Below are 27697 nucleotides of genomic sequence, written 5' to 3'. Positions count from 1 at the left end.
GTTCACATGCAGAAACCAATTTCAAACCTGCGGTCTCATTTAAAAAAAGTTACAGTATTCGCCAGTGCAAGTACCTTTTGCACTGTTAGCACTGGGCAAAATTGCCTTAGTGCAAATACATATTCTCTGAATGTATTCTTGAACCAGGTTAATGATGTGTGCACTAGTGGTAAATATTGACCTGGTGCAAAAATGCATTCAAAGAATGTTTTTTTGCATTCGTGCAATTGTTGCCCTAGTGATAATACCGTTCAAAATGTGACTTGGACCAGTGCAACGTTTCTTTACGGTGTCCCAGGTGACCCTTGCTTGGTCGTACTGCAATAGCTGCACACAGTTAGGGGAACTAAATGCAGTATAAAAGCCTGGGACACTATTGACATGAATTAGTCATCCGATGAAATCCTTGCTTTGTGAAGTAATAATTGATGTTTGCCAGTTTCTCAAGTCTCCGGAGGTGATGGCTGACGTCCGTCTGATCACGAGCGTTGCATTCCTGCACGTGCCGCAGCATGTAATGTCGGCGACGCTCCACCGCCTCTCGAAGAGAAGAACACGCTCGGCGTGGTTTTCCTTTTTGACTTAGCAGTTGTTTACTGGACGTGTGCAGTGAATGAAAGTAGAACACGTAGCCACTGTATTGCATCAGCGCCTGCCGGGCTCGTGCACAAAAGGTAGCGTTCGCTGCCGTGTTTCCTGACCATGCTTTGACACACCTTCTTCTAGCCCCTGAGGCAAGGCATTTTTCTTCCCGCTAAAACATGTCTTTTTCTCCTTTTACTCTCCTCAGAGTTGAGCTGGATTTACATGTCAAGGACTGCGTCGAGACGTACATTCGTGACTGGTTGGTTGTAAACAGAAAGTAAGTTGCATATGTCAATGTATTTCGGCAGATTCCTGTAGCTGTTGGGTGTAGTTACCTTGAATTAATTATTCATAGAATAACTAGCTGCTACTGTACATTACAAGGATAAGGCAAGCCAACTCATCAAGTTGTTTTATGAACCGTCCCTTTGCAAGTTTACAGAACTTCAAGGTACAAATGTAAGGTTTAAACAAACCAAATGCACTAAAAAAAAAAAAAAGAACTTCAAGGTGACTTGCTTTTTTTGTGAATTGGGAGTTGCTTATTCTCTTTGTCCAACTCCAGGCCTCGAGGGCTGGATCCTGTCGGATTTCAGGATAGCCCTCATTAATATTCATGAGGTACACTCGCATACAATGATTCTAAATGTATGCAATTTTTTCTCATGAATATTAATGAGGGATATCCGGAAACCCATCAGGCCATCAGGCCCTCGCAGTGGGACAACCCTGATTGTTGATACATATCAATGCAGAAACTGTTCACCTGCAAAAAGAACAGTCATATGCACATTGTGATTTATTGCAAAAATATTTTAAGCAGTTTAAAGAACACATTTCAAAAATATTGTTTTTGTACAGATTCTTATCCATTGTTAAATTCCAACACAAAATAAGCATGTTAAAATAAACTGTTCCTTATCAACCAATGGCTTTAAAGAGACCCAATGCTATTTGAGAAGAAAGCCTCTGATAGCATGAATTAAGTTCTGCAGTCGCAGCTGGATTACTACTCTTTGCTGCCGGAAGCAGCAGGCATTGTGACGTCACCAATCATTGGTCATACGTTTTTAGTTACAGCAGCACTGTCATTTTCTTATAACAGGTGTAAAGCCGGGAGATTCTATGCAGGCTGCCATTGTGTGTGTTAGAAAGCATGACTTTGTTCTTGGAATGTCATCTACTCCTCTTGGTATAGTGGAAGACATCCTTATTTTCTTCTGCCGCTCAGGCCTTTTGAGCAATTAGGGACCCCAAGTATACCAGCTGCACCCAACAGATATGCATGCATGTTTTTACACTGGGGGCCTATTACAGAAATTCTGCTTCAGTGCAGGTGCAATTACCACTAGGGCAACGTTTCCATAAGGTCAAGCAAATGCTCGTTCAAATGTACACTTGTACACCAGGGCAAAGGACTAGCATTAGGGCAAACATTTCTCTGGTGCAAAAATACATTACAAGAATATGCTTTTGCCATAGAGCATTTTATTCTGCATGCTAACTGCACTAGCGCCAGTGCAAAATGTTTGTAATACCTCCCCGTGATGCTTGCGCAATAGTTGAAAACAGCAACTCCCTGTGTCAAAGACTACCTTGAATTCCTCATGGCCATCAAATGTAGATGTTTTGCCAAAGTTGCTCACCCTTTCAGTTCATTAAACAGCAAACTGGACATGTGAGTGACAGTAGGTTCGCTGATTCAGTTTAGCCAGCATCTAGTTTCCTCCTGAGATCATTGTATTTGCCCATATCTAACAAGATGGCAGTGTTTGGTTGATTCTCATGTATCACAGTAGTTACAGCAACACTGTCATTGTTTAGATAGCACAGGGCCAACACGCTGGTCTTGGAAGCAAGACCACGCAGAGCAACAGAGGTTCGAATCCCGGATCCCCGCTTAGAAACAGAACTCTAGTAAGGTATTGGGCGCGTTATAAAAAACAAACAAAAGAATGTAATTATCTGTGTACCCCTCATATGTCTTCACAAAGCCTGCACTCCTGCCCTAGTCAGTTCCCTCCTGCCTCCAAACGATAACATCCTTGAAATAGATTGGAAGGGCAGCAAAACTGGAACAGTCACCATCCGCAAATGGTTTTCCAGTTCTCTGAAGATGCTGGCTATCGTCATCACTCTGCGTATCAGACACCTGCCGCCTACGCCCCCTCTGATGTTCCATCAGTGCCTGTGTCACAAGCTACACACTGAATGACTTCAGCCTACAGGTGGGCCGACCGAGAGTGAAGTCACTCACTTCCGTTTTAGGCACACGTTGCTCCTTCAATGATCACCAGTACTACTCAAGACCCACTCCCCATCCTTCTGTTCACCTCCTCTTACCTTGCCTGACTGTAGCTTCTATTTGACTGGAAATATGCCTTTTTTTCGACGGAGAACAGGAAGTACCAGCAGTAATTAATAATTCTCACCGTTTCATCAGAGACCAGTTGCAAGCTTTTCTTGTAATGTTCATGTGTGCAATAGTGGTGCCTCTATTGTCAGAGGTTGCCTACGAACCATTGGTTGACCATACAATGTACTGACATAATGCACATGTTTTGAAGGCATTTGAAGGCATGTTGTCATTAGAATGCTGGTGATCTTTCTGGCAGGTGCGGAGGCTTTCAGATTTGTATTGGTGACCCGCAGGGGGTTCCGCTCTACACCCCTTTTATTCAATATCTGCATCAGGCCGACAGGCCCCTCCTCAGCTGGGATCTGTATGCGCAAATTATAAATGGAACGGATACACCCAAGGCAGTCACTGGATGTCCTACACACATGTATCTGAGTCATTCAAGACTAAATGAAATTATGAAAGTCAGGGCTCCAAATTATCACCCCAGAAACCATTCCTAATCCCTCACTATACAGCGTCCCACCATAAACGATGTGCCCCCCCCACAACCTCCTCCCCAGAAAGCAAGGCAAGTGCTTTGGAGTACTGACGTGCCGGTAAGGAACAAAAACCCGCTATCAAATCACAGATTTCAGGCACTGCAAAGGTTGACGGTCCCATGCAATGGACAATATCAATATTGCTCACCTCTTAGTCAAAGAAGATCTCAAAATATAAGTTGTCATCTTGGTCATTGTGAGACTTGGCAACAATACCCGTAATGTAAGAATGCTGGCATACCTGTTTTCTACTCTCCCAGATAGCTAGAATGCGTCACGTGATGCTGGCCTGTGACAGAAGGAACTGTGGCTATATTTTCCCCAAGTCAAATACGTTTCCTGCTTCCTCATCAAGCTGGGGGCCACCATCGATCTTTTTGCCGTTGACCATCAGGGGCTTCATGTAACTCGGCAGATGTGCATCCAAAACAAAGCCACATTCGACTCACACAGCAGCATCACTCTTCCAACCTCACCCTCCTAAGATTATGCATATTCATTTTCTCCAGACAGGCAGATGTGTACTGCGATGGGCACAGAGGTAAATCATGGAATACTGCCCTCCTCGGTCTCAGAACAACAAATGACCACCTGCAAGTCAGACACAAAGCTCAGGAGCTGTTGTTCTCCCAGCCCTACTCGACCCATAACGAAATCTTTAAGTGAGCCAGCTACAGTAGGCTTGTTGCCAGGCACATATAAATTAGGCTCTGTTGGTTCAGGCAATATACAAGTTACCAGGATGGATGGATGGCTGGCCTGCATCCACAAAACAGCGCCTGGCCTGGGGTTCTTCACCTTGCTACGACAGACCACGGCATCATATCTGCCCCACGACACCACTGATCAGCGCTTGATTCAATTAGCCATGCCTTGCCTGTATTGGTGCCGTGCAACCAGTGGCGTGTCCAGGGAGGGCCCTGGGGTGGCACATGCTAGCCCTGGAATCTGATTGGCCACCCCAGGTGCCACCCCATTATTCTAAACTCTGATCATGATGTGTATGTGTTCTGTACTTCATGCCACCCCTGCATAAGTCAGTGCCCCACTTGGGCCAACCCAGTCAAAAGAGCCTGGACACGCCACTGCATGCAACAACGCCCACACAAACAGACTGCAACAATACCAACACATGCACGTATTTCCATCTTGACAAAAATGCAACATGTCCAAAGTCAGCAGCCCAATACGTATGTGTATTGCTAAGTACGGCAAAAGTCGTATACATTCGAATATATTTTTCAATTATAATGTAACAGTTTCAATGCCAATTATACTGCCCTGAAAGTAAGTAGTTACTGCACGTTTTTTATTCTCACCCTCTTATGGACTGGATTTTGCAAAGTTTTCACTCGAATTTGCACGCTGTAGTTACCCTTTACTGCTTGCAGTAGTATGCTTTTACCTTTCTACAGGAGGGAAAACATGGTTCATGGAAGTGTTTTATAATGGCACAATCCCATAGGAAAACGTTCCATGAATCAGGCCCACAGATTTTACAGGGAGCTACGTGCAGTACTTGAGCAACCCCACTTGTGATGTTGTGGCACCCTGGGAAAATCCATTTCACCCATCCTTGTTTGGGGGGTGGAAATGCAAGTGTCCCGGTAGCGCATAACACGAGTATATATGACAGGAAACAAGTTTGCATCATGAGGGGGTTCCATTTTGACCTCCATTTTGTGGGTGGGGGTAAAAACGACAGCGCGTCCTACGCAGAATTCAGACTTTTAAGCATTCACTATTTATTGCGGTTACCACCCGTGAGCCCCATTATCAGGTAGCGTTGCAAATACCACTGTTTTAGCCTGGCTCATAATTGGGGCCCAAATCGGATGTGTCCTGTCAGATATTATGCTTATATTTCTAGTTCACTAAGAGATTTAATAATGAACAGATTCTGTTTGATCCGAATCAATTTCCCTAATGAGGAACAATACTAACTCGTGCATCCTGTCCTCTGCGCCAGTTGTGTACATGCATGTATGTATTGCCACGCTAAAAGTCTTTGGTTATATGTTAATGATGGCTGATGTATTGATACACATACAATGTGGTATTTTTCTTCAAGAAACCAAGGACATGCCCGTCATTCCTGCTTTTCCAGGACGGGCTCTCGGAGGGAGTTCCCCAAGCCTCTTCCCAAGCAAACCTTTGAGTGTGATGAACCGCTGGACTACTGCAGCCAGAGCTATCAGGTATTTCTCGGAGGGTGGGTCAGCCAATAGAGAGTCGGTGCAAGGCTCGCGGCAACGCTGATTGGACGCCGCGCCTTCCCCCAAGGCATCCAGCGTGCACAAGGACATGGAGAGGAGTGGGTTCACGCATCACCCCCTAGCTTTTCAACCACAGAAGGGGAAATGGTACACATGATCTGAATAATGTGGATAGGACACAGAGACTTTCTGCACTAAGTTGATTTTGGAAACATTGAACCCTTTACGTTTTGGTTTCCTAGGCAGTCTGGGGTGGATTCATCTCCATAATTTGTAAAGTGGACTGTTTGGATGTGGCAATGGGATTGCCACAACATGATATATATGTATGTAGTTGGGGGCATGGGGATGCGGGGTAATGCAAGGGTGAGACAAGAGGGAGTGTGGTGGGCAGGTCAGCGCTGTGTAGGTACGTGACTCTCCCATTGTAATAAGGAAGGAAACGTTTATTTGATAGTGCTGATAGTGCCACGTACAAACAGCCCCCTTAAAACATTCAACATTTCGTAGAGATGAAGCCACACAGGACCGTTGTTAGGGCATTCCATTGGTTTCATCCTCCTCCTGTGTATGATTTTGCATGAGCAACCAGTGTTTTATCTGCAACACCCCACTCCTCCTTTTATCCAACAATGGCATTGCTACCCAGTCTGTTTGGCACAATCACCAATTTAAATCCCCAGCCGCATCCTCAATGGGCCATTCAAGACTGGGGAAGCAAAACGCTCCGAGCCCTGCATGGCCATCTGGACATGGTCGCTGGGGAACATACACTGTCAAAATAAAACCATGTTTCTCTTGGACAATTCTAGCTTCAGGAAGCAACAGAGCGCAGGGCCGGTCTTACAACAGATTGCACCCAAGGCGGGAAGCATCGTTGGCGCCCCTCCTCCCCCGACCTATGATCTCATGCATGTGGTATGGGCTGAGCAGCGGTAGTGGGGACTAAGAGTTAACAAAATTGTCAATGCTGGCATCTGCTGAATTTCATGAACCTCAGAAAACAGCAATAAGAGGGTCAAACCCGAACAGGCCTGGTTATGTTAGTCTCCTTTTGCTCTTCATTTTTAATAACAGTGACCAGTTTGCTGCTGTGACTCAGGTCAGAGAATCGACAATTTCAGATCTACACTAATGTCATTCGTATGACCTCAAACATTTAGTCAGTCTTAGCACTTACTCGTATCATTGTCCTTCACCTCTGATAATAGCTTGTCTTTCCCCCCCTGTTCCCCTTTGTCTTCTCCATCCTCGCCCTCCCCAGCACTACCTTGGTCAGTCGCTGACCCTTACGATAGTCATTTGTTCTGTTACCTCTCCCTTCCCCTCTCCTCCCACCCTCCCCAGCCCTCCTCCTCCTCCTCCTCTTGTCACTCTTGCACTGCAACAACTGTCGTCAGGCATAGTAATGCTACTGCTAGTTTTGTCTCCTTTTTTCCTTCCCCGCCTCTCCCTTATTGTTCCATGCACTTGTACTATCTGTTATGATATGATGGCTTTCTCACATTCTGATTTGTTTCAAGGACCTGTAAGAATGTAACTGTTTTTCTTCCTTGTTCCCTTCCCTCCTTGAAGCGCTTTGAAACACATTGTGTATAGGTGCTATACAAATAATCATTCATTCATTCATTCATTCAAAAGGTGATGAACTGGTCTTGAACAGTGTTACTCAAACCTCCAAGAACAAGCAGCAGCAACATACCCACCAATAGCTGTACAAGCCCGTCTATCTCCGCATTAAAATACATGCATTTATGCAATATGTATTGCATCAAATATTTCACAGGAAGTTAAATATATTTAGGAGGGACACAAGTAAACAATATCACTACTCCATGTGAGTGGTAAAGTCTACTTTAAACATATGCAGAGAGTTAACATGCATGTACAATTCAACATAGCTCCCAATGTTAATGTTGGAGAGGTGGCGTTCTAAAATTAGGACATTACAATGTAGACTTTACATTGAAACACACTGCAGTGCATAACCGCGGCAGAGAAATGGCAGTACGAGTATTGGGGTTTGTTTGGCTCATGCTTGTGAACTCTCAAAATTCTTAAATGTTTCCTTTGTGATTACTCATTTTAGCTCCTAACAGCACCATGAAACTGTAAAATCGCAAAGAAAAACGATGTCTACTATCCCAACATAAAAACAAAAACAATCAAATTCTTAAAGGGTGGAAGATGACCTTTTCTTGGGGCTCGTTAAGTTTACTTTTTGCAAATTACCAGTCGCGTGCTGCTTGAATAACAGCGGCCCTTGCACATTGTGCAGTGTATAGACAAATTTTATTTCAAGGGACTTGGAGTACTTTGGGTATCAGGGAAGCATCTCCAGTGTACCCCAAGCATAGCGTGCTTTGCCCTCCACCCTCACCCCCCAGCCATGCAGCCCTGCGCTTTCTCACATTCTCCATTATGGTAAAGAATATTGTCCCGAGCTTGGGAGAGACATGGACTATGCAGAAGGAGCTGCCTCCGAAGGGTGTGTTTAGCCGCTGGTGTATAAAATGCAGAAATGGGTGGCATCAAGAGCCCCACGCTCTGAAACATCTTTTGCGCACTGGTTGGTCACATGACAGAAAGTGTGAGCAGGTGATTCCCCAACACTTGAACCATTCTTTAGGGACCTGGCTTTGATTAATGTGGCATTAGCTAGTCATGGCCATTTCCCAGCGTTTCTGTTAAAGGAGATTGGAAGCTGAACCGTGCAGGGTATTTTAAAGGCCATGAATTGATGCTACAGCATGTCGCCCCCAATGGAACAAAGAAAGTGAAGCATGCATCCTGCAAGTATGGGTATCTGCATTATACGGAAGACGGGCCAACCGTCCGCGGAGATGGTTTCTACTGTAGTTGCTGAGTTGCTTTCCCAAGCCAGCTGCTGTGCAGACTTCGCTCAGCTTTTGGTCCAGCGCCTGCATCCATCCTTCACACCATCATTCACAAGGCGCGTTCGTGTAGGTGTTTGTTTATCTTGTTAGACTAGCGTGATTGCTATTCCAAACAAAAGAAGCACAACAACAAAGAAAAGTATAAGACAAGTCTGAGCAAACAGTGAAATGTATGAAACTCTTGCACTAAAATAAAGTCAGCAGTGCATGCCCAGAAAAGAGGGAACGACGAACAATATGCTCAGGAGCGGGAACTAGGGGGGCGTAGTAACCCCCAAACCGGCCCAAGCGTGGTACGGGCCCCCAGGGCCTCGCCCTCAAAGTGATTTTGGCCCAGCCAATGGACCGACCAATCCAACCCTGCAGGAACGTGCAACTGTCTAAGATCTGCTGACGGTGACACTCTGCCCAGGTCTTCCGAGAACCAGCCTTTTGATCTCCTGGAGAGTCCACCACCAGTGCTCGCTTCCTTTTTCATGACTACTTGAGCCTTGACAAAAGTGTCTAGCTTTCTGGCCTCCAGAGGCTCTTCTTGGATGGCCCAAGAATCTCTGCAATACCATTTTAAAATAAATAAAATGCCTATGCAGCAATGGGCCTCACCTGCGAGGACGGGAGCAGGAGGAAAGAAGTGTGCTTGCCACGGCAGGCTGTAGTTACTGCCGGGTTTCCTGAAACAAGGCCAATCAGCGAGGGCAGGATCCAGCAACTGTTTGTATTTGCTGATTCTGCTGCTGCTTGACAGTGTGTGCTTGTGATGGGAACAACTTCAGGATTTAGTGACCCACTCACTCCTCTTTGCTGTAATAGCCGGGTCCAACAACACCAGCCAGCCCCAATTGATCCACACTTCAGTGTCAGTGCGCGCCCATAGCCTGGAGGAGGGCACACTGCACGTGCACCCATGGGCCTGGCTGGCGCCAGCAGCGCCGGCGCAACCCGGGGCCGAGGGAAGGTAATAAAGCAACAAATGTTGCTAATTTATATGCCAATTGCCCTGCCCTGTCTGAGGGCCGAGGCCAGACCCGATTCTTGGCCCGGACGAGGCGGGCAACTGCCCGGCTCACAATAGCCCCGGAGGGCGCAATTGCCCCCGTCCCTGGAGCCTCTGGAGGGGATGGAATTCCCCAGTTTGTCAGGCGGCGCATTGACGTGGGGAAAGTTCCGCAGGTCAGGTGCTGGCGCTGCCCCTTCCGACTGTAATATCACGTAGGACAAAAGTACTACGAGACATTCCAGAAGTCAGAGGCTCCCTCTGACCACTTTCGCGCCACTTTGGGTGGGGGGCATAAGCACACCAATAAAAACACTTTAGGTCCCCCGGCAGCTAAGACCAGTCCCTTCCATCACAATGCTGGCAGGAAACTGCTAATGGTGGCCTGTTAGTCACTAAATGGTTTCGTGCTGGCATTGAGATGGGAGGCGAGGTGCGGTGGGGAGTGGGCGTGCCTTGCAGGGACGCACCGTGGGCCCCGACACGGTACAAACGGAGACCGGTTTGGGCCCATGGTGCGTCCCTGCAAGCCCAGAAAAAGGCCAAAATAATAGTTTAAAGCAGCGCTATTTCTTTCATGCCGCTTCTTTTCCAAACTATATATCAATTACACTTTAAACCACTTCCATGGCACTGGTGAGGAGTTACTTCACTATGCAGATAATAGTTTTGACTATTGTTGCTGAGTAAATATTCTTTAAGCTACGAACCGGTTTATTTATTTATTTATGCAATGTTTGTCGGGTACATGGAGATGGATAATTTATTTATTTATGCAATGTTTGTCGGGTACCTGTATCCGACGCACATTGCATAAATAAATATGCAGGTACCCGACAAACATTGCATGAATCAATAAATAATCATGGTCCATGTATCCTTACAACAGTCAAGACTTTACTGTATCAAAACATAACCCTTGATTCCCAATCAAAGAATGTTAAAGTGATTGTTTATTGGGTTCAGGTGTCTCCTTGTCATTGCCCTTTTGGCTTATGTTGCCTCCAGACCCCTTAAGCATCTTGTGTTCTTTGTTGGCTGTATATACTGCATCCTGTGCCATATTCATGGTCTCCTGGTTGGTATGCCCAGTCCTCATTATCTGCAGCCTAAGTGGGACTGGGGAATAAAATTGTCTTGGGCTCCAGTGAAAAAGTGGCTCACCGTTGCAAATGGCAATTCATTCCTTGTGTGACAGATTGTTTGACTTTGGGTAGGAGTTCCTTAACGGTGTAATTTGGAAATGGCGCGTAGGGTGCAGTTGGAGTGGTGCGCGGTGTGCGGTGGGAGTGGTGCGTGTGGTGCGGTGGGAGTGGCGCATGGGATGGGATGCGGGGGCGGGCGAATTCCTAGTGTTTCGCCCTGGGCACCAAATGAACTAGAAACTGCCCTAGCCCAGGCCACAGCCAACAGCAGTGCCAGTGGTAGAATACACGTGTAACACGTTAGTTTCCTAACATTATAAAAATGAACAGGCACATTAATTTTTATAATGTTAGGAAACAAACGTGTTACAAGTGTAATCTAGCACTGTGGACTGCTGGTGCAGCGCCCCCTAGAGGCTGACTGAGGTCAGGCAGCCGCCTGGGCTGCCTGACGCAAAGACCGGCCCTGACAGAGCGCTTTACAACCCTAGTGCGAAAGAACAAGGTTGGGAGCAGAGAAACAAGAGAGTGGGGATCTAACAACAGGGGAGGAGGGTAATTGTCAGTAAAGGATCTTCAAGTAACCAGTGGAGAAAGCAGTGGGGATCAGATCGCCCAGTCTCAGGTAGGGTGGAGAGTGAATGGTGTATGGGCCTAGGTGTTGGGGAGGAGCATTTGTTCAAGAGGGGGGTCTTGAGCTCCTTCCTGAACTGTTCAAGTGCGGGGGTGTCGGATGTTCATGAGGAGGAAGTTCCAGAGTCTTGGGGCATAGACAGAGAAGGCCTGTTTTCTGTTTTTTTCCTTCCTGCACTGGCGGAGTTCAACGCTGCACATGTCCTTACTTCTGGTGGACTGTAGGCTTCCGGAGATGCTGAGTTTCTCAGTAAGGTAGCTTGGGGATTTCAGAGCGACAGCCTTGTAGATGATGCAGCAGGACTTGAAGATGATAGGGTTGCAGCGGGAGCCAGTGCAGTTCGATGAGGGTCAGGGCGGCTCTACCATAACTGGCAAGGGTATAGGTGGGTGGATGGATGGCCATTATGACAGTTTCTTAACAGAGTTTTTTTTGTATTCCCTGCAAATTTAGATATCTGCAAATTTTAAAATTTAGGAAATTTCCTGTAGATTTTGTATCTGTGCGCATGGAATTTCCTGCTCCACCCGCAGAGCTAAAGCCCAAAGAATCTTAATGGAAGCTGTAATGACTGGAGTCACGGGAGAAAGGGCAGTAGGGCAGCTAAAAACAAACATTGAAAAAAGCCAATAATTCTGGCTTTTGCATAGGCATGGGAAAGACATTTGCCATGCACTGTCAAAATGGTTCAACTGAGAACAGTTGGCAAATGGAGTGACTTCTGGGCATATGATAGAAGTGCCTGGGTAATGCCTAGCTAATGCCTATAAAAGAGCCAAAAACGGTTGGCTTTGCCACAGCTTGTTTTCAACAGGAGCTTGCTGCAAACAAAAGATGCGAGCACACACCTATAGATAAAGTGGCTGAAGGCACACTTGGTTAAGATTTTTTTTGTTACATCAGAAGCTCATTTATATTTGCTGTTAAGCCATTTTTCAGAAGACTGCTTTGAATAACGATGGCAGCCCCATAAAAGCCCATAAGTTGATGTAAGTGTAGAAAACAGCTAGCACAAAGATATCCCAGGAGTGTGGGTTTGGGGGAGGCGGGACAGGTAGTAGGGGGAATGGGGATTGGGTTTAACAGGGCCATGGGTGGTCAAAGAGAGGGTATAAAGCCAAACAACCTCCACGAGTTGTGCCCCCCTCCCCACATCCCATCTTCCTACAACACAGAATGCATTAACGTATTAACGTTGAGCATTGTTGTAAAGAGTTTAACATAAAAAGTGTGGTTTGGTGTAGTTTCGTTAAATATTTTTAGCATTAAAATGGGAAATAAGAAGGTGCATTTCTGCACTGCAGTTTCTGCAGATTTTCAGGGTCCCCTATATATTTCATATTTTTTCCTGCAGAAATTTGTAAAATATTTTCACAAACGGTCACATCTTTTTCCTGCATTTTTGAAGTAAATTAGACTACTTCTGAAACTACCCCGAAGAGAACACACCACACCAGCACTGAAAACACAACATTGGCTACCAATTAAACATTGAATAAAATTCAAAACAATGTGCATTACGCACAGAGCAGTACACAACGAAGGCGCTGAGTTCCTAAGAGACAAACTGAACGCTCAGATCAAGCATGGACATCCGCCTGGAACCAAAGCCCTACAACAAAAGAAAACTTGGAGGATCCTCCTTCTCTCACCAAGCCCCGAAAACCTGGAATGACCTTCCAAAGTACATACGTAACACAAGAAACCACCAATTATTCAGGAAATTACTCAAAACCTGGCTCTTCAAGTCATAACTAGAAAGACTGGCCACAGGGGCACCGACATAACTAAAAACATCAATGAAAGTAGAGCGACCGCGATACGCACCGAACAATCAATGGGAAAAGCTGAGGTGAATATCCCATGGCATACTAAAGGACCAAACGGAAGACAGGCGCAATACGACCAAAGACAGTAAACATAGCAAACTAAGACAGAAAGACTAGAACGAATCATCAAGAGGAACAGGACCTAACTATGCCCTTCCCCTACAGCCCTTAGAACAAAACATAGAGAGGGAAAGAAAGCACTGCACCACGGGCCAATGAAATTGGTCAGAAACAGAATGTTTCATCACTACACACGGTCCACCAATACAAAGCAGGAAGCACAATGCCCCACCGCACAAAACTACAACTAAACAACAGTCCCAAGGATGTTCACCCCACGGAAATCAAAGAACCATTCGGGGACAGAAGGATACGAACGTCTGAATATACACGCTCACCAAGACGGATCCACTAGGACAACAGTTCAACACGACCCCGACCGTGAACCACCCAAAGCATTAACTGACCAGGGCCACACTAGATCACCTGAGAATAGATATGTATGTCCCAGTCCCACACCTGAAGATTAGGTTCAGACGCAACCACCAATCCAAACTATACTCAGTAGGATACAGTTGGATCAGCGCAACACCACCAAACTGAGTCGGCCCACGAGGAACCAGCAACATCCGAATTCACAGGTATACAACTCTAATGGAATCATAAGTACCTAAACCAGGATACAGACCCCACTAACCCAACCTTCAATTTTCTGCATACTTAAACCCATGCAAAACCACACAACCATCTCTCTCCCAGCAATCCACACGTACTTTACCACACCGCACCAACAACACATAAAACTGCACCCACAGCACTCGAGGCCTTCTTCCGTTCCGATACCAGCACCAAAGCCCAGCACTCGGTGTATACCGAGCTGAAGCGGCAAACAGCACACCACTTCTCCCTCTCTCCTTCTCCCCTCTTCCTGACTAACCCTACCCACCCTTCCTGTTTCAGATCCGCCAGAGCGCCTGGGGACCAATTCCATTGGTGACGGTGCGCTATACAAGTACCGCTAACATAACATAACATATACTCTTGAAGCTTCCATTTCAGCCTGGAAATACACAGGGGCTCATTTTGTAAACAGTGTTAATGCAGGGGGCCGCCAACGCTAGCCCTTACATGCTGCTGCCCCCCCTGCATGCAATGTTCAACACTTGCAAAACGGAGTGGAGAAGTGAGGAGTAAAAAGAGATTAGTGACTTTACTCCTTCCTTTTACTCTCCCTTTTGTAAAGAATGTACATTCTGCCTGTAAATTATACACTGAAAGCAGCCTTTACAACAGGTTGCTATGGTATCCGCCTGGATGCCTTAGGAATCCATTTGTTTTATTCCTAAATATAAATCTCATGCAGGTGTAAAACAAGGCATTTGAAGTAGAGGGAGGAATGCACGGCGGAAAGCTGCATCCATTTTGTGCTCCTACTCTGCCTTCAAATGTATCGAAAACCCCCGAGTGCAAAGTTAAGGCAGGAGCACGTTGCTCTTTGCTTTTACACCTTACCTTTTCTCTCCAACCCTTGTCAAAGGACCCCCATTATGTCTGCTGGGTTGCATATATTAATATTAGTTTAGGGTGGGGGTGAGGGGGTGCTTATTGCATGTAATCAATGTTTAATTTGAATCATATAATTGCATGAAAATTCCGAGGTTATGCTGTTTTGGGCTGTCCAATGGGAGTTTGTTTGGCACCTTCGTGCTGGCTATTTGTATAACTCTTTGCTCAGGTATGGTGGGAGTGCAGGAGCCGGCACATTTACTTTGACCTGCCAACCACAAGTCTGAGGCAGAAGATTATTTACATATAAATATGAATCCATTAAAGCTTAGCCACAACAAAGCACGGCGCCACCCAGTCGCCATCTTTTGAAGGTCGCCTCCCTTTCAGGGCTGAATGAGCAATGCATTGTGAGCATGCAAACTCTGAACATGCAAGGCTTTTCCTGGATTAATTCACAATAACTTTGAAATATATAACTTTTATAACATTTTCGGTTTAACAGTTCACAAGTTATTAAGCAAAGTAAAAAAAAAAGCTGTTTTCGGGCAAATCTCATTAATTTTTCCATAGGAAAAAAGGTGCTTCGATTAAACATAGGCACCATGAAAATCGCTGGATAAATTGACGCAAAATAAGAAAAAGATTGGGCACAAAGCATCACAGATATTCCTTTTTTTTGGTTTGGTAAAAAACCATCAAGTATTCTGTTTTTAAAACTGGCGAAGAAGCGGGGTCCCTCGAGCCCAAAACAGCTTGTATATAACTTCCATGCTGACCTTTTTTGCTCGATGAGAGCGATTCCCATGGTAATCCTATGGGAAGGCAACAAATAAAGGACTCAAAATGATATGTGTTAGAGAGTTGAGGTGGTTTCACATCAGGGTAGATTTGGTGATGGGGAAAGAGGTGTAAATAATTAGGTGATCCCTTTGGGGCGGGGGGAGGGGACTGGAGATCAGGTTTTTAATCAAATTGCTTCTGTCTGGTAGTGGAAATCCCGCAGGAACATCGAAAGATTCTGTTGAAATTAAAATCGAAAAACATGATCTGAAAAAGAAGTGTCATGGGAAAGAGATGGGTAAATGGGGTAATTGGAGAGGGTGAAGAAGGATAAACACAGAGGGGGCGAGGGTAACCTTATAATAGAGGAAGGGGGCTCATGGAGAATGGCTGGGAGGATGGAGAAGACATTTACATTTTTTAGCATCTTCCCATTACCGCAAATGCTGCAGTGCCATTTGAACACTGCACCACCGTGGTCACAGTTATGTGCCTTTGGGAGGTTTTTGGGGGGATTCTGCTGTGGAAATGGGATCTGGGTATTTACAAGTGGGGGTTTTTTGGGCCGCAGCCAAAGACCGTGTGCCATGGTCATTTATCTTAATTGTTGCAATGTGGACAGTGGTCACAGCTGAAGGCCATGGACAGTGGGTGCCGGAGAACATCTAACACACTATCAAAACTACTGCAATCCAGTGGAAGCAAATGTTGGATAAACCCCAGTTAAGATTATCTAATTCATCGCACCAAAGCCTGTGTGGGAAGTGGGACAATATTCTGGAGCACAAAGGCTTTCTGGCTAATTTGCCTGCACATAATGCATTGCGTAGTGGCTTTGAACTTCCACGGTTGGCTACTGGTTGGTGCTATGGCATGTGTGTCTTGTTAGCTGAAATTGCATTTTCTACTCTCACATTTTATGTTTTCGTTTCTTTGCTGCATGGAGGTGGCCCATGAGTCCACCTTCACCTAGGCCCCTCAGCCATCATTCTATTTGCCCGCTCCATTCAGTAAATGTGGCAAAAGAGCGGGACATCTTTCTAACAATGGCTGATGCCACCAATAAGCATGAAACCTCTTCCAGCTAACTCTGGCTTCCGTCTCTCACAGGAAAGTTGCAGGCCTCCGACCGTGCTGTGTGGCGATGCAGGACGGGCCACCCTCACTTCGTGTGACTTTGACTTGCGCAGCTTGCTCCCAGAGACGCGGCTGGAGAATTTGCTGCAGCATGTTGGTGTGGAGGACTTTGACAGACAGAATGAAGAAGCGCGGCGGGCCAACAGGCAGTCAGAGCTTTTCGCCCTTTATCCAACAATGGATGAGGTACAGTTGGAGAACTCTTGTTGCACCGCGGGGAGGGAAGGCTGCCATATATAGACATTGCTGTCCAAAGATACATTTTACGAGTGTTTTTTCCGGATGATCTGTCTCCTTGTCCTAACCTTTGTCTTTCATGTTGTCCTCTGTGACCCCCAACAACTACGTTATTAGAGCTGATATTTGAGGGGGTTTACCTAAGACCATTTATTACACCACGTGCAAGTAAACACACCAGAAAGTGCAACAATGCTGAGACACATGTTACATTTAGTCTGAAATATGCATCCGGTGAGCACAATTACCATTTTACTAGTCAGTGTAATGCATGGTCCAAAATGAGCTATTGACAGTGCTTTACCTTTCATCTTTATATATGCATTTTGTGTTTGTAGTTACTTGATGAAGAGGGGCGTCAATTTCGATTAGAAATTACTTGCAGTAACTCATTTTCAGATGGCAAAGCATTCCCACGAAGGGCACCTGTACAATAGCACAAAGATGAGAACAAGTGGTGAGCCCGATTAGCATGGTGCGAACAAAAGCGATCATAGACTAGGGACACAACAGACATACAAAATGTCACTGCTCACTGTTTTACTCTGAGGGACCTGAGCCGGGCATGCACACGTTTAGTCATCTGCCCTACTGGTGTCAACCTGGTCTCACGTCTTTCCCTTTCTTTGAGCTGATGCTGCCAGAGTCAAAACATTAGAATCAATAGCGGCAGGTAGTCGTTGAGGAAAGAGGTTTGTGGCAAAAGTTTGCTGCCATGGCACAAGGCCTAGCACCAGCCATCCCTACTGTCTGCATGGCCCCACTGGCGTGTGCCATGTTACGCACCTGCCTCGTTTCTAACATATGCTCGCACCACTCAACACCAAGCTGTCCTCCAACTACCTCAGGCTAAGCACTTCATGCCCATGTGGCATGCAGTTGACGTCTCATCCCAGAGGGAGCAGCAGGATCGACTTCAGCAGTAGGATTCTCATAATTGACCTGGTGCCCTCCAACCAAGGAAAGCTTAGCAATCCAAGGTTGGGGTGCTTTGCTAAGCCACCCCCGTCCTAGTGGCGGTGGTCACTGAAGTCACAATGATCAATTTGGGTGTAGAGGAGCACTCCTTAATTCTATGCACCTTAATGTGTACTCCAATGCTTACTTATTAGAATTAAATACAAGCTTAGGTGCTAAACAGAGTTTCATTCTGGGCTACAGAATCGGAATACACAGTGGTTTGAAAGATCACTTCAACAAAAATGATCATACTCTGTGCACACTTTTAGGCATTAACATGCAAAACACATTATCTCAGTGCAATTTTTGCTTTCACATTTTATTCTTAACCAAAAACAATGACCCTTAAAGGTCTGGGTAGTATCTCTATTCAGTTTTGTTAGTGATTCAAAAAATACCCATTTTACAACAAAATGTTACATGCAGTCTCATGTTTGAAACAGTTTTCAATAAACCAAACAATATGTCCGTGTTTTCACAACTTTTTAAATCCGAAAATGTTTCTACTGTCTCTTTAACATTCTTTTTCTTGTTGATCTTTACAGTTTAGAGTCCATAATTATCAAATGAAATCAAGGGACTATTGATCAAATAGTCTCTTTTCTTTCCGTTGATGCACAACGTGTTTCGGGCTCTCTCTTAGCCCTTCATCAGGTGCAACCAAATTCTATACTTCAATCTGATGTATCTGAAAGTTAAATATATATTTCTATTTAGACCCTCGGTTCATGTTCCATATAGCTTCACAATTTCTTTTGACTAAATAGACCAATGTACCTGTAATACTGTGGATCTCTCCCATCTGTCAGTCTCTAATACTTATGACTTTCATTCCAGTATCGTTTATTCATCAACTCTTGTGTTTGTCTTGAGTATTATGCCTGATCTGTAAAGAATGAATATGACATGGTTTTTCTACATGAATTTTGAATGTTTATGAGCGGGTTTGGTGCTGGGAACAGTCGCTACATCATAGCGCTGTGCCCCAGTCACCCTACCCTAGTTCAGCGTTTTTCATGCTTTACTTTCATATCGTGTCCCCGTTGTCTCACCTGACTCTGCGGACCGCTGTCGGCTACTTTCTTTGGCTTGCCGTACGTGCGAGCTCGTTGTCGTCCGCTCAGCACTGCCGCAAGCCGCTCGTGTTGCTGTCTCGTGCCGATCACGATTTTAATTTTCTCCTTCCCTTGGTCCGCGCTCTCCTGTCCCCTTTTACAGCATGTGTGTCTCCTTGAGGTAGCTCCACGCCTTGATTATATTTCTTTGAACTCCCTAGATGTAGTCCCTTATTGCTTTCTACCAAGAAGTCAACTAGCTAGTTTTCCGTGATTGCATGGCCGCCATCTTAGAATAGTTTCAATAAGCTTCTAGATCGTATCTACAGAAGTTTTGGGATGTTACTAAACATGCTGTTTGTTGTTTAAAGTGTTGCATGGCTCATTAGAGAGCACTCAAAAAATGTTTTCTATTTATTCCATATGTATTTGTTTTGTACCAGCCCGATTTTTTACAAATACAATTCTATACTCAGGGAGCTATTTGGATTCTTACTGACCGGTTGGTGTTTCTGTGCTCTTTTATAGAAAGCAACTTAAATCCCAATCTGCGTTCATCCCATTGGGTTGCATTGAGTTCAATTTGTCGATTCAGTATGTTTCTCTTTGCAGAAGAATTTTGTTTAGATTTCCGCTCCTTCTTGAGATTTTTATCTGTTCCAGAATGATGAATCTTATTTGAGAGATATTGTGTCTTTCTTTTTTGAAATGTTGAGTAACTGGTGATTTTATTGCTCCTGTCCTGATGTTTGACTTGTGTTCGGACCACCTTATTTTCGAAGTGCCATAGAAATTGTCTCATAGTTGGCTCTACACAGCCAAAGCATGAGCTTGAGGATGGGCAATCGCCCCTGCCAAGGGCACAGCAGTACCGTACATTTCACTGAATCCAATTTTACCTACTTGGAAATCTTCTAATTTTTTCTTTACATTGAATTGGTTGGGTAAATAGGTACATTTTAAAACATAGATGGCGGTGGTAAGGGGATAGGATAAGGTGGGGGGAAGTGAGGGGTGGGTGGGAGTCTCCCCCCCACTTTATAAAAAAGAAAATATCAAGAAAAATATTTCGAAGATTTCTCCTTTGGTGAAGTGGATTCAGTGAAATGACAGACATCCAGGGCACAGCGTGTTTGGGTCGTAGCATGATTTGCAGCTCACGGTTACGTTTGAGCACTTTTATTTTGCCCAGGCTACGTTTTGTACAGATATCCAAATTATGCGGTTTCAGAAAACATACCTGCACAAAACACATCCTATGCAGAAATAAGAGCAGTAAAACGCATGTTTGGGTATGACACCAAGCACTTGAATTTTGCACTGTCCAAAACATGTGTATTTTGGCACTTGATCTCCAGAATGGGTCAGTGAGGCCTGCATCAATGCGCTTCTGGGTGAAGGTGGGGAGGGGGAGTTGCACGTTAATTGTGACTGGCAATCTCCTCCACTAAACAGGTGAGATGCATGTGGGCAAAGCTTTATGTACTACTAATTCAGCCTCTTAACATTTGCATCCTGCCCTATCAGAAATAGGCCAGTGTCCCAGAAAGCCACTGATGGCTAGGAGTTTCATTCTGCAGCAGAGTAACGTTGTACATCTAGACTCATCCTTTTCTCCCCGCTAAGCTTCACACCATGCAAGATTGATGCATGTAGCATGTGCCCTGTGCACGAATTTAAACAAATATTCTCAGGACCACAAACGAACCTGTTGGTTTGGCCCAGGGAAAGTTCACGTCCCCTTGCGTTCGGTTTAGTCGGGTGGCATGGCACTATATACCAGGGTTTTGTGGGACTCGTGCTCAGCAGTTCAAAACAATCATACCTCTTGCCGCGTGCCAGTGGGCAAGCGCACCAGCCTAAAAACCACACATCGCTGCGCCGAGTACTTTAAATAGCATTATGTCCAGTTGGGAAGGGTGTGGGCGGCATATGATGTTGACAAGCGCTATATTCTACAGCCGAGAAGCTGCCACGAGAGGCAGTAACGTGTACCTGGTTTTCTTCTTCACAGGAGGATGCTGTGGAAATCCGCCCGGTTCCGGACTGTCCCGCAGAACACTTTGGAACCAGAATCTTGGTCAAGCTGCAGATGCTGAAGTACTTACAGCATTTCTTTTCATTTCTTTTGTGCTTTTGAGATTGTGCATTTGAATGTTGCATGCCACAAGCCATCACAACACCCAGGCGCTGATCCCAGGTCCACTTGTGTTGCACACCCGGGTGGCACGTCAATTGTGCACCCATTAGTTGGTCTGTCGCAGCTGCAACACCCTTAGATGTATATTAGGAGCGTGTGTGCTATGTGGAGCAAACAGTTTGTTATCTGGCACCCTTGGAGAATCGAGGGTGCCGGATAACAAAACATTCTGGGTAACAGAATGTATTCCGAATTGCAGAGAGCTAGGAAATAGAGAAAACGTCTGGATTACCCAGAATGCTTCTATTTGGTCTTTTTAACTATGTTATCTGGCATTTTGTCACGAGGATTTCTGCTGTTAATGGGCATGACGTGTTCTGGCTAATAGAACAGTCCAGTTAACAGGTTGCTGAGTAAGACAATTGTTGCTGTAAATCTCTCTGTTCGTCCAATGTATACACGTTGTATCACTAAAGTATATGCACAGTCCCACATTCAAATATTAGAAAGTGGGGCCTTTGCTGCCAAAGAAAAGTAATGCATCCAATGTATGGGCATGGAAGTAAATGACTTCACTGTACTGAGCGCCTCGTGTTTGTCTTAAATATACTGTCATGCAAAGCACTGCATTTATTAGTGCTTAGGGCGAGAATATATTTAAGCACGCAGTAACAGTAACCTTTGCAGTAATATCCCAGCCTGGATAGGTCCCTGCACACGAGTGCTTTAAGTGGGCCGAGGCTAGCCTGGGACGGGCCCTGGCAGTCTTCAAAAAGGGGTGTTGAGCCAGGGACCTGCCTGGGCTCACCGTTCCCACCACGCCATGGCGGGACACATTATCCCGACATCGCACCGTCACCGTCACCAAAGGAATTGGTCCCCAGGCGCTCTAGCAGATCTGCAAATGATGAGGTGGGATGGGTTAGTAAGGTGAAGAGAGAGTAGGATAGTGAGAGGAGTGGTGTTCTGTTGGCAGCTTCAGCTCGGTATACACCAGATACTGAGCTTTGGTGCGGATATTGGATCGGTGTCAGTCCGCGTGTGCTGTTGCTTCGGCTTATGTGTTGTTGCAGTGTTGTGAAGTATGTGCGGCTTGCCGTGCAAGAGATGGTTGTGTGAGTTTTTTGAGTGAGATAAGTATGCAGAGTATGAGCTTATACTGGTTAATGGGTTACCTGACTTTTAGCATGCTAACATTCACAGTTCTATCCAGGTGCAGCATCTGTCGACCCTCACACCTCTATCTGGATGCGCGCAGGCCAATGCCTAGGATTTCATCTACGTGTGAGCATGTCAACATTCACAGTCCCATCGAAATGCAACGCAGGCCAATATTCACAATTCAGTCTGAGTGTGGACATGCTAACATTCAGAGTCCTATCTAGATGCAACGCAAGCCAATATTACTCAAAGAAGAGACGTCGAAGATCCCCTTCCTCGTCATCTTCTGTTTCCCCAGAAAGGGTCTCCGCTGAGTGGGAGGAATTCAGGAAGAAAATGCTAAGCGTCTTCGAGAAAGCGGCCTCGACCCCCTCGAAGACAGCTGAGGGTGATACCCTTGGTGAAAAACCAAAAAAATCGAAATGCCGCAAGTCGCTGCACCCGGCGAAAGAATCCACCCGAGAGCGCCACGGGCCATCTGGTAAGAAGGCACCATCTTCGACGCCGTCGTTGAAGATCCCTTCAACGCATGGATCGGTGCCATCGACGCCGTTGTCGAAGGGTTCTTCGACGCCGACATCAACGCCGATGAAAGAGAAAACCACGGCTACTTCACAGCCAACGGTGATACCAAGAGCCTCCGGCACGACGCGAGACCGTCGTCGACATCCTCGAGTAGGATCCCGATCCCCTCGAGTTCTTCGAGGCCTCTTCCAGTTTTCTCGACGCCTTTCTCCGCGCCTTCGAAGCCTGTCACATCAGCATCGACGACATCGACGTTTTCTCGCCCAATAATGACGAGTTTGGCTCCTTCTGCCTTTGAAATGGGTTTTACACCATTTCCGAGGTCAGAGTACCCTGGATTATCTTCAATCTATGAAGAAGGGGAGGATTCTGACCAGGAAACCTTCGGGTTGCAGAGGACCACACTACCTGTTTCAGAGGATTTTACCTCTGAGGAAAGAAGGTTGAAAGACCTACAGGAATCATTACATGAGGCAAGTGGGTTGGACACTTCTCCAGAAGTGGAATTTGTCAAACCAGACCCAGGGGACCATGCCGAAACACCCTATAGAACCCTGATGGCAAGGATTATTGAATTCATGGGTTGGTCTGCGCCTTCACCTGTTTTTCAACAGGATGACCTGACAGACATACTAGACAAAGGTCCACAGGAGGATCCTGTGGTCCCCTTCCATGCAGCCTTGCAAAGGAAGATTTCATCTAATTGGGAACCTCCTGAGGTTATCCCTGCAGTCAATAAAAGATTGTCAGCCAAGTATAGGGTAGCTGTGGCTGACCCTGAATCCTTATCAAAACACCCGACTCCAGAGAGCCTGGTGGTTCAAGCGGTAACTTCATCAAGCAGCAGATCCACTTACCCTACTGTCCCACAGGATAGAGATGACAAAAGGTACGATTCTATGGCAAAAAAAGTCTTTTCTGCTTGTAGTATGGCGTTGAAGTCCATTAACGCCACCTGTACGCTCTCCAGGTTCAGTCACACACTGTGGGAGTGTGCTTCATCAGCGACTGACTGCATACCGGAAGGGGAGGAAAGGGAAGCCTTCCTTAACATCATCAAAGATGGCAAAGATGCCATGTGCGAGTCACTTCAAACTGGCATTGATTCCGCTGACAGTATCAGCAGGACCATGGTGGCAAGTACGACAATCTGCAGGCATGCGTGGTTGCGAAAGTCTGGCTTTGCTCCAGATGTACAAGCCAGACTTTTGAATATGCCCTTTAACGGCTCTTCTTCATTTGGTAAAAAGGCTGATGACAGTCTGGAAAAGTTGCAGACTTCTAAAGCAGCGGCAAAATCTTTAGGAGCTGCAATCCACCAAACTCCTTTTCGCCCCTCAGGAACCTCTGGGAGAGGAAAGTCCTTTCGCTATTATTCCCCATTCGGGAAAGGCAGAGGACAGCAGGCTCAAAGAGGCCAAAGGAGATCCACCCGAGGTGGACGGGTCAAAAGTACTAAAGCCGCAGCAGCAGCAGGTGCCTCTTTACCCTCGGCATCTGCATCAGCTGCCCCCCAAACCACTCTGAGATCTTTCCACACAACACTTGTAGGGGGCAGGTTAACTCACAATCTGACGGAATGGCAGGCTGTTACGTCAGATGCTTGGGCATTGGAGACAGTTGCCCAGGGTTACTGCCTACCCTTTCTACACATCCCTCAGAGTCATCCACTGGGGCACAGCCCTCTAAAAGTTCCAGATCTGCTCCCCTTGCAGGAAATTATAGACCTGCTAGAGAAAGGTGCCATAGAACCGGTACCTGTAGCGGACAGGAACAAGGGCTGGTACTCCCCCCTACTTTCTTGTACCAAAGAAGGACGGAGGACTGAGACCCATCCTGGACTTACAAGAATTGAACAAGTTCCTCAGAAAGGACAAGTTCAAGATGGTAACTCTCTCTCAGATCCTTCAGGCCCTCCAGCTCCAGGACTGGCTGGTATCTCTGGACCTTCAGGGTGCTTATTTTCATGTGCCAATCCATCTCAAACACAGGAAATACCTGAGGTTCGCAATTGGCAACTCTCATTATCAATTTCGAGTTCTGCCATTTGGGCTGACCTCCGCCCCGAGGGTCTTCACCAAGCTAATGTCGGTAGTGGCTGCGAGTCTAAGGAGGGAAGGGATCCACGTCTACCCCTACCTGGACGATTGGCTGATCAGAGCTGTGTCTTCGGAACAAGCTCAGATCCAGCTAGATTATGTCTGCCACTTCCTTCACAAACTGGGCTTCTCCCTCAATTTAAAGAAGTCACAGATGATACCATCTGAGAGACTCCAGTTCATTGGAGCGGTCCTGGACACTTCCCTGGGAAAAGCCTTGCCACCAGAGGTGAGGGCTCAAGATATTCTGCAGATGGTCAACCAGTTTCAAAATGCCCGTCTCCCAGCCTTCGACTTTTTGAGGTTGCTAGGCCTCATGGCATCCTGCATCTTCCTTGTGCCAGAGGCTCGCCTGAGAATGAGATCTCTTAAGTGGGCACTGAGAACTCAGTGGTCGCAATTCTCAGGGAGAATGACAGATCTCCGCCGGATTCCGGACAAGGTAGCCCACAACCTTCAATGGTGGGCCTATCCAGAGAACATCTTGAAAGGAGAACTGTTTTGGCAACCATGGCCGGAGATAACAGTAGTCAGACTCCTCACTCACGGGGTGGGGAGCCCATGCCAACGACTTGACCATCAGCGGTCGCTGGTCTCCATCGGAGTCCAGACTACACATCAACCTATTAGAGCTAAGAGCGATCAGACTAACGCTGAAAGCTTTCCTGCCATCAGTACAGGGGAGAAATGTCCTGATAATGATGGACAACACGGTGGCCATGCACTACCTCAACAAAAGAGGACGCATAGGGTCACTGTCACTGTGCAGAGAGCTAATGCAGCTCTGGTTTTGGGCAATTCAGGAAGGAATTTCTCTATCGGCAGTCCACCTAGCCGGAGAGAAGAACTTGACAGCGGACGCTCTGAGCAGGCAGAGCACAGTCTCCCACGAGTGGGAGCTAGCTCAGGAAGTCCTTCAAGAGATCTTCGCCCTTTGGGGAACCCCTCAGGTGGATCTGTTCGCCACCAGCACCAACAGGAAGTGCGATCTGTTCTGTTCAAGGGAATTTCCCCCAGGAGGAGCTCTAGGGGACGTGTTCGTAGTGGACTGGGAGTTCCCACTCCTTTACGCGTTTCCACCAGTCCCTGTTATTCCTCAAATGATCAGGAGGTTGAGAAGATTCCGGAAAACCATGATCCTAATTGCCCTGGACTGGGCCAGGAGAACGTGGTACCCGGACCTTCTAGATATGTCCATCTGTCCTCCAATCCGTCTTCCACTCAAAGAGAATCTTCTCTCACAGAAGGGAGGTCAGGTTCTCCATCCAGACATCAGAACCCTCAACCTTCACGCTTGGCTTCTGAAAGGGTGAGGTACAAGGATTGGGACCTCCCTGATGACGTCATGGAGGTGTTGCTTTCGGCCAGAAGGCCAGCAACAAAGTCTTTATACCGCTGCCGTTGGAACAAATTTTGCAGCTGGTGTAGAGAAGGGAATATCAACCCTTTTTCATGTGGTACACCAACGGTGTTATCGTTTCTACTCTACTTGGCAAACTCAGGCCTTCAAGTTGGCACTGTAAAAGGCTATTTCGCAGCGCTTTTAATCTTCAAGCGCACTGCGGAGGAACCATCGTATTTCAAACTACCTCTAGTGATACAATTTCTCAAGCGATTAACTAATGTTTATCCTCCAAGACCATTCCAAGTTCCCTTATGGGACTTAAATTTAGTCTTAAATTTCCTAATGGGTACTCCATTCGAGCCACTCCACTCTTGTTCGCTGAGATTTCTCGCTCTCAAAACTGTCCTATTGGTAGCACTAACATCTGCTAGGAGGGTGAGCGAATTACAAGCTCTCTTGTAAACCCCCCCCATACAATTTTCCATAAGGACAAAGTTGTCCTACAGGTGAAGCCTAATTTCCTCCCAAAGGTGGTTTCTGAATTTCATATCACTCAGAAAATTACCTTACCTTCGTTCTACCCTCCTCCCCATCCAGGCAAAGAGGAAGAAAGGATACATAGGCTGGACCCAAGGCGAGCTCTGAGCTTTTACATCAGCAGACTGGATAGGATTAGGCAAGCAGACCAACTGTTTGTAGGATACTCAGGTCACAAGTTGGGACTACCCATAACAAAACAGACCATTTCCAGGTGGATTATTTTGGCCATTCTGGAATGTTACAAACTGGCAGGGAAAGAGCCACCCCAAAATCTTAGGGCTCATTCAACCAGGGGTATCGCAGCCTCTTCGGCCCTCCAAAGAGGGGTACCGGTCTGAGACATATGTGCGGCTGCCACATGGTCGTCTGCACATACATTCACAAAAGTTTACAACCTGGATTCCTCCACTAGTCAAGAGACCAGATTTGGCAAAGCCGTATTATATTGGGTTCATTCCTAAAAGGGATACATGACATTATTACTCCCAACTCCAATTACATGCCACTGCTATGGGAGTCTATCAAAGATAAGGAATACGTCGGAGGACACAATCCCTTCGAAGAACAAGTTACTTCTTACCTTGTAACGTTCTTTCGATGGGATGTTCCTCCGACATATTCCTTATCGCCCCTCCCATCCATCCCTGCAGTAATACTTCCCTTGTGGTTGCAGCTTACGCTCCTTCAAGGTCAATAACCAATTCAGGCATGACTTACCTTATGCTACAAAACGGAGCTGAGCAACGGACGCCGCGCGTGGCTATTTATGGGCATGGTGACGTTGGCGCCGATACGGTGGCTGTCGAGGGACATCGACTCGGCGGACGTCGACGCGCAGCGCCCTCTACAGAGAAAACATTTCCGAGGCCAGCAAGCTGGAGATGAATTATCAAAGATAAGGAATACGTCGGAGGAACATCCCATCGAAAGAACGTTACAAGGTAAGAAGTAACTTGTTCTTTGGGGGGAGGAGGGGGTCCGGAGACTCCTTACCTTTGGCCTGGGCTC

The 27697-nt window shown here is 46.3% G+C and overlaps 1 protein-coding gene across 2 annotated transcripts in view; it reads left to right on the top strand.

Annotated features, from left to right (window-relative positions):
* The window catches only part of DOCK8 (dedicator of cytokinesis 8), a 1170453-nt gene that overhangs the window by 323661 nt on the left and 819095 nt on the right, over window positions 1–27697 (top strand). For both annotated transcript variants that reach the window (XM_069625758.1, XM_069625759.1), the window contains 4 exons: window positions 791–862; window positions 5558–5684; window positions 16601–16813; window positions 20894–20979. In XM_069625758.1, coding sequence (XP_069481859.1) covers window positions 791–862; window positions 5558–5684; window positions 16601–16813; window positions 20894–20979 — 498 coding nt within the window. The remainder of the gene's footprint in view (window positions 1–790; window positions 863–5557; window positions 5685–16600; window positions 16814–20893; window positions 20980–27697) is intronic.

The sequence above is a fragment of the Ambystoma mexicanum genome, chromosome 6p, assembly GCF_040938575.1.
Source record: "Ambystoma mexicanum isolate Mex_15411 chromosome 6p, UKY_AmexF1_1, whole genome shotgun sequence".
NCBI lineage: Eukaryota > Metazoa > Chordata > Amphibia > Caudata > Ambystomatidae > Ambystoma > Ambystoma mexicanum.
This window is presented reverse-complemented; position numbering and strand designations above follow the sequence as displayed.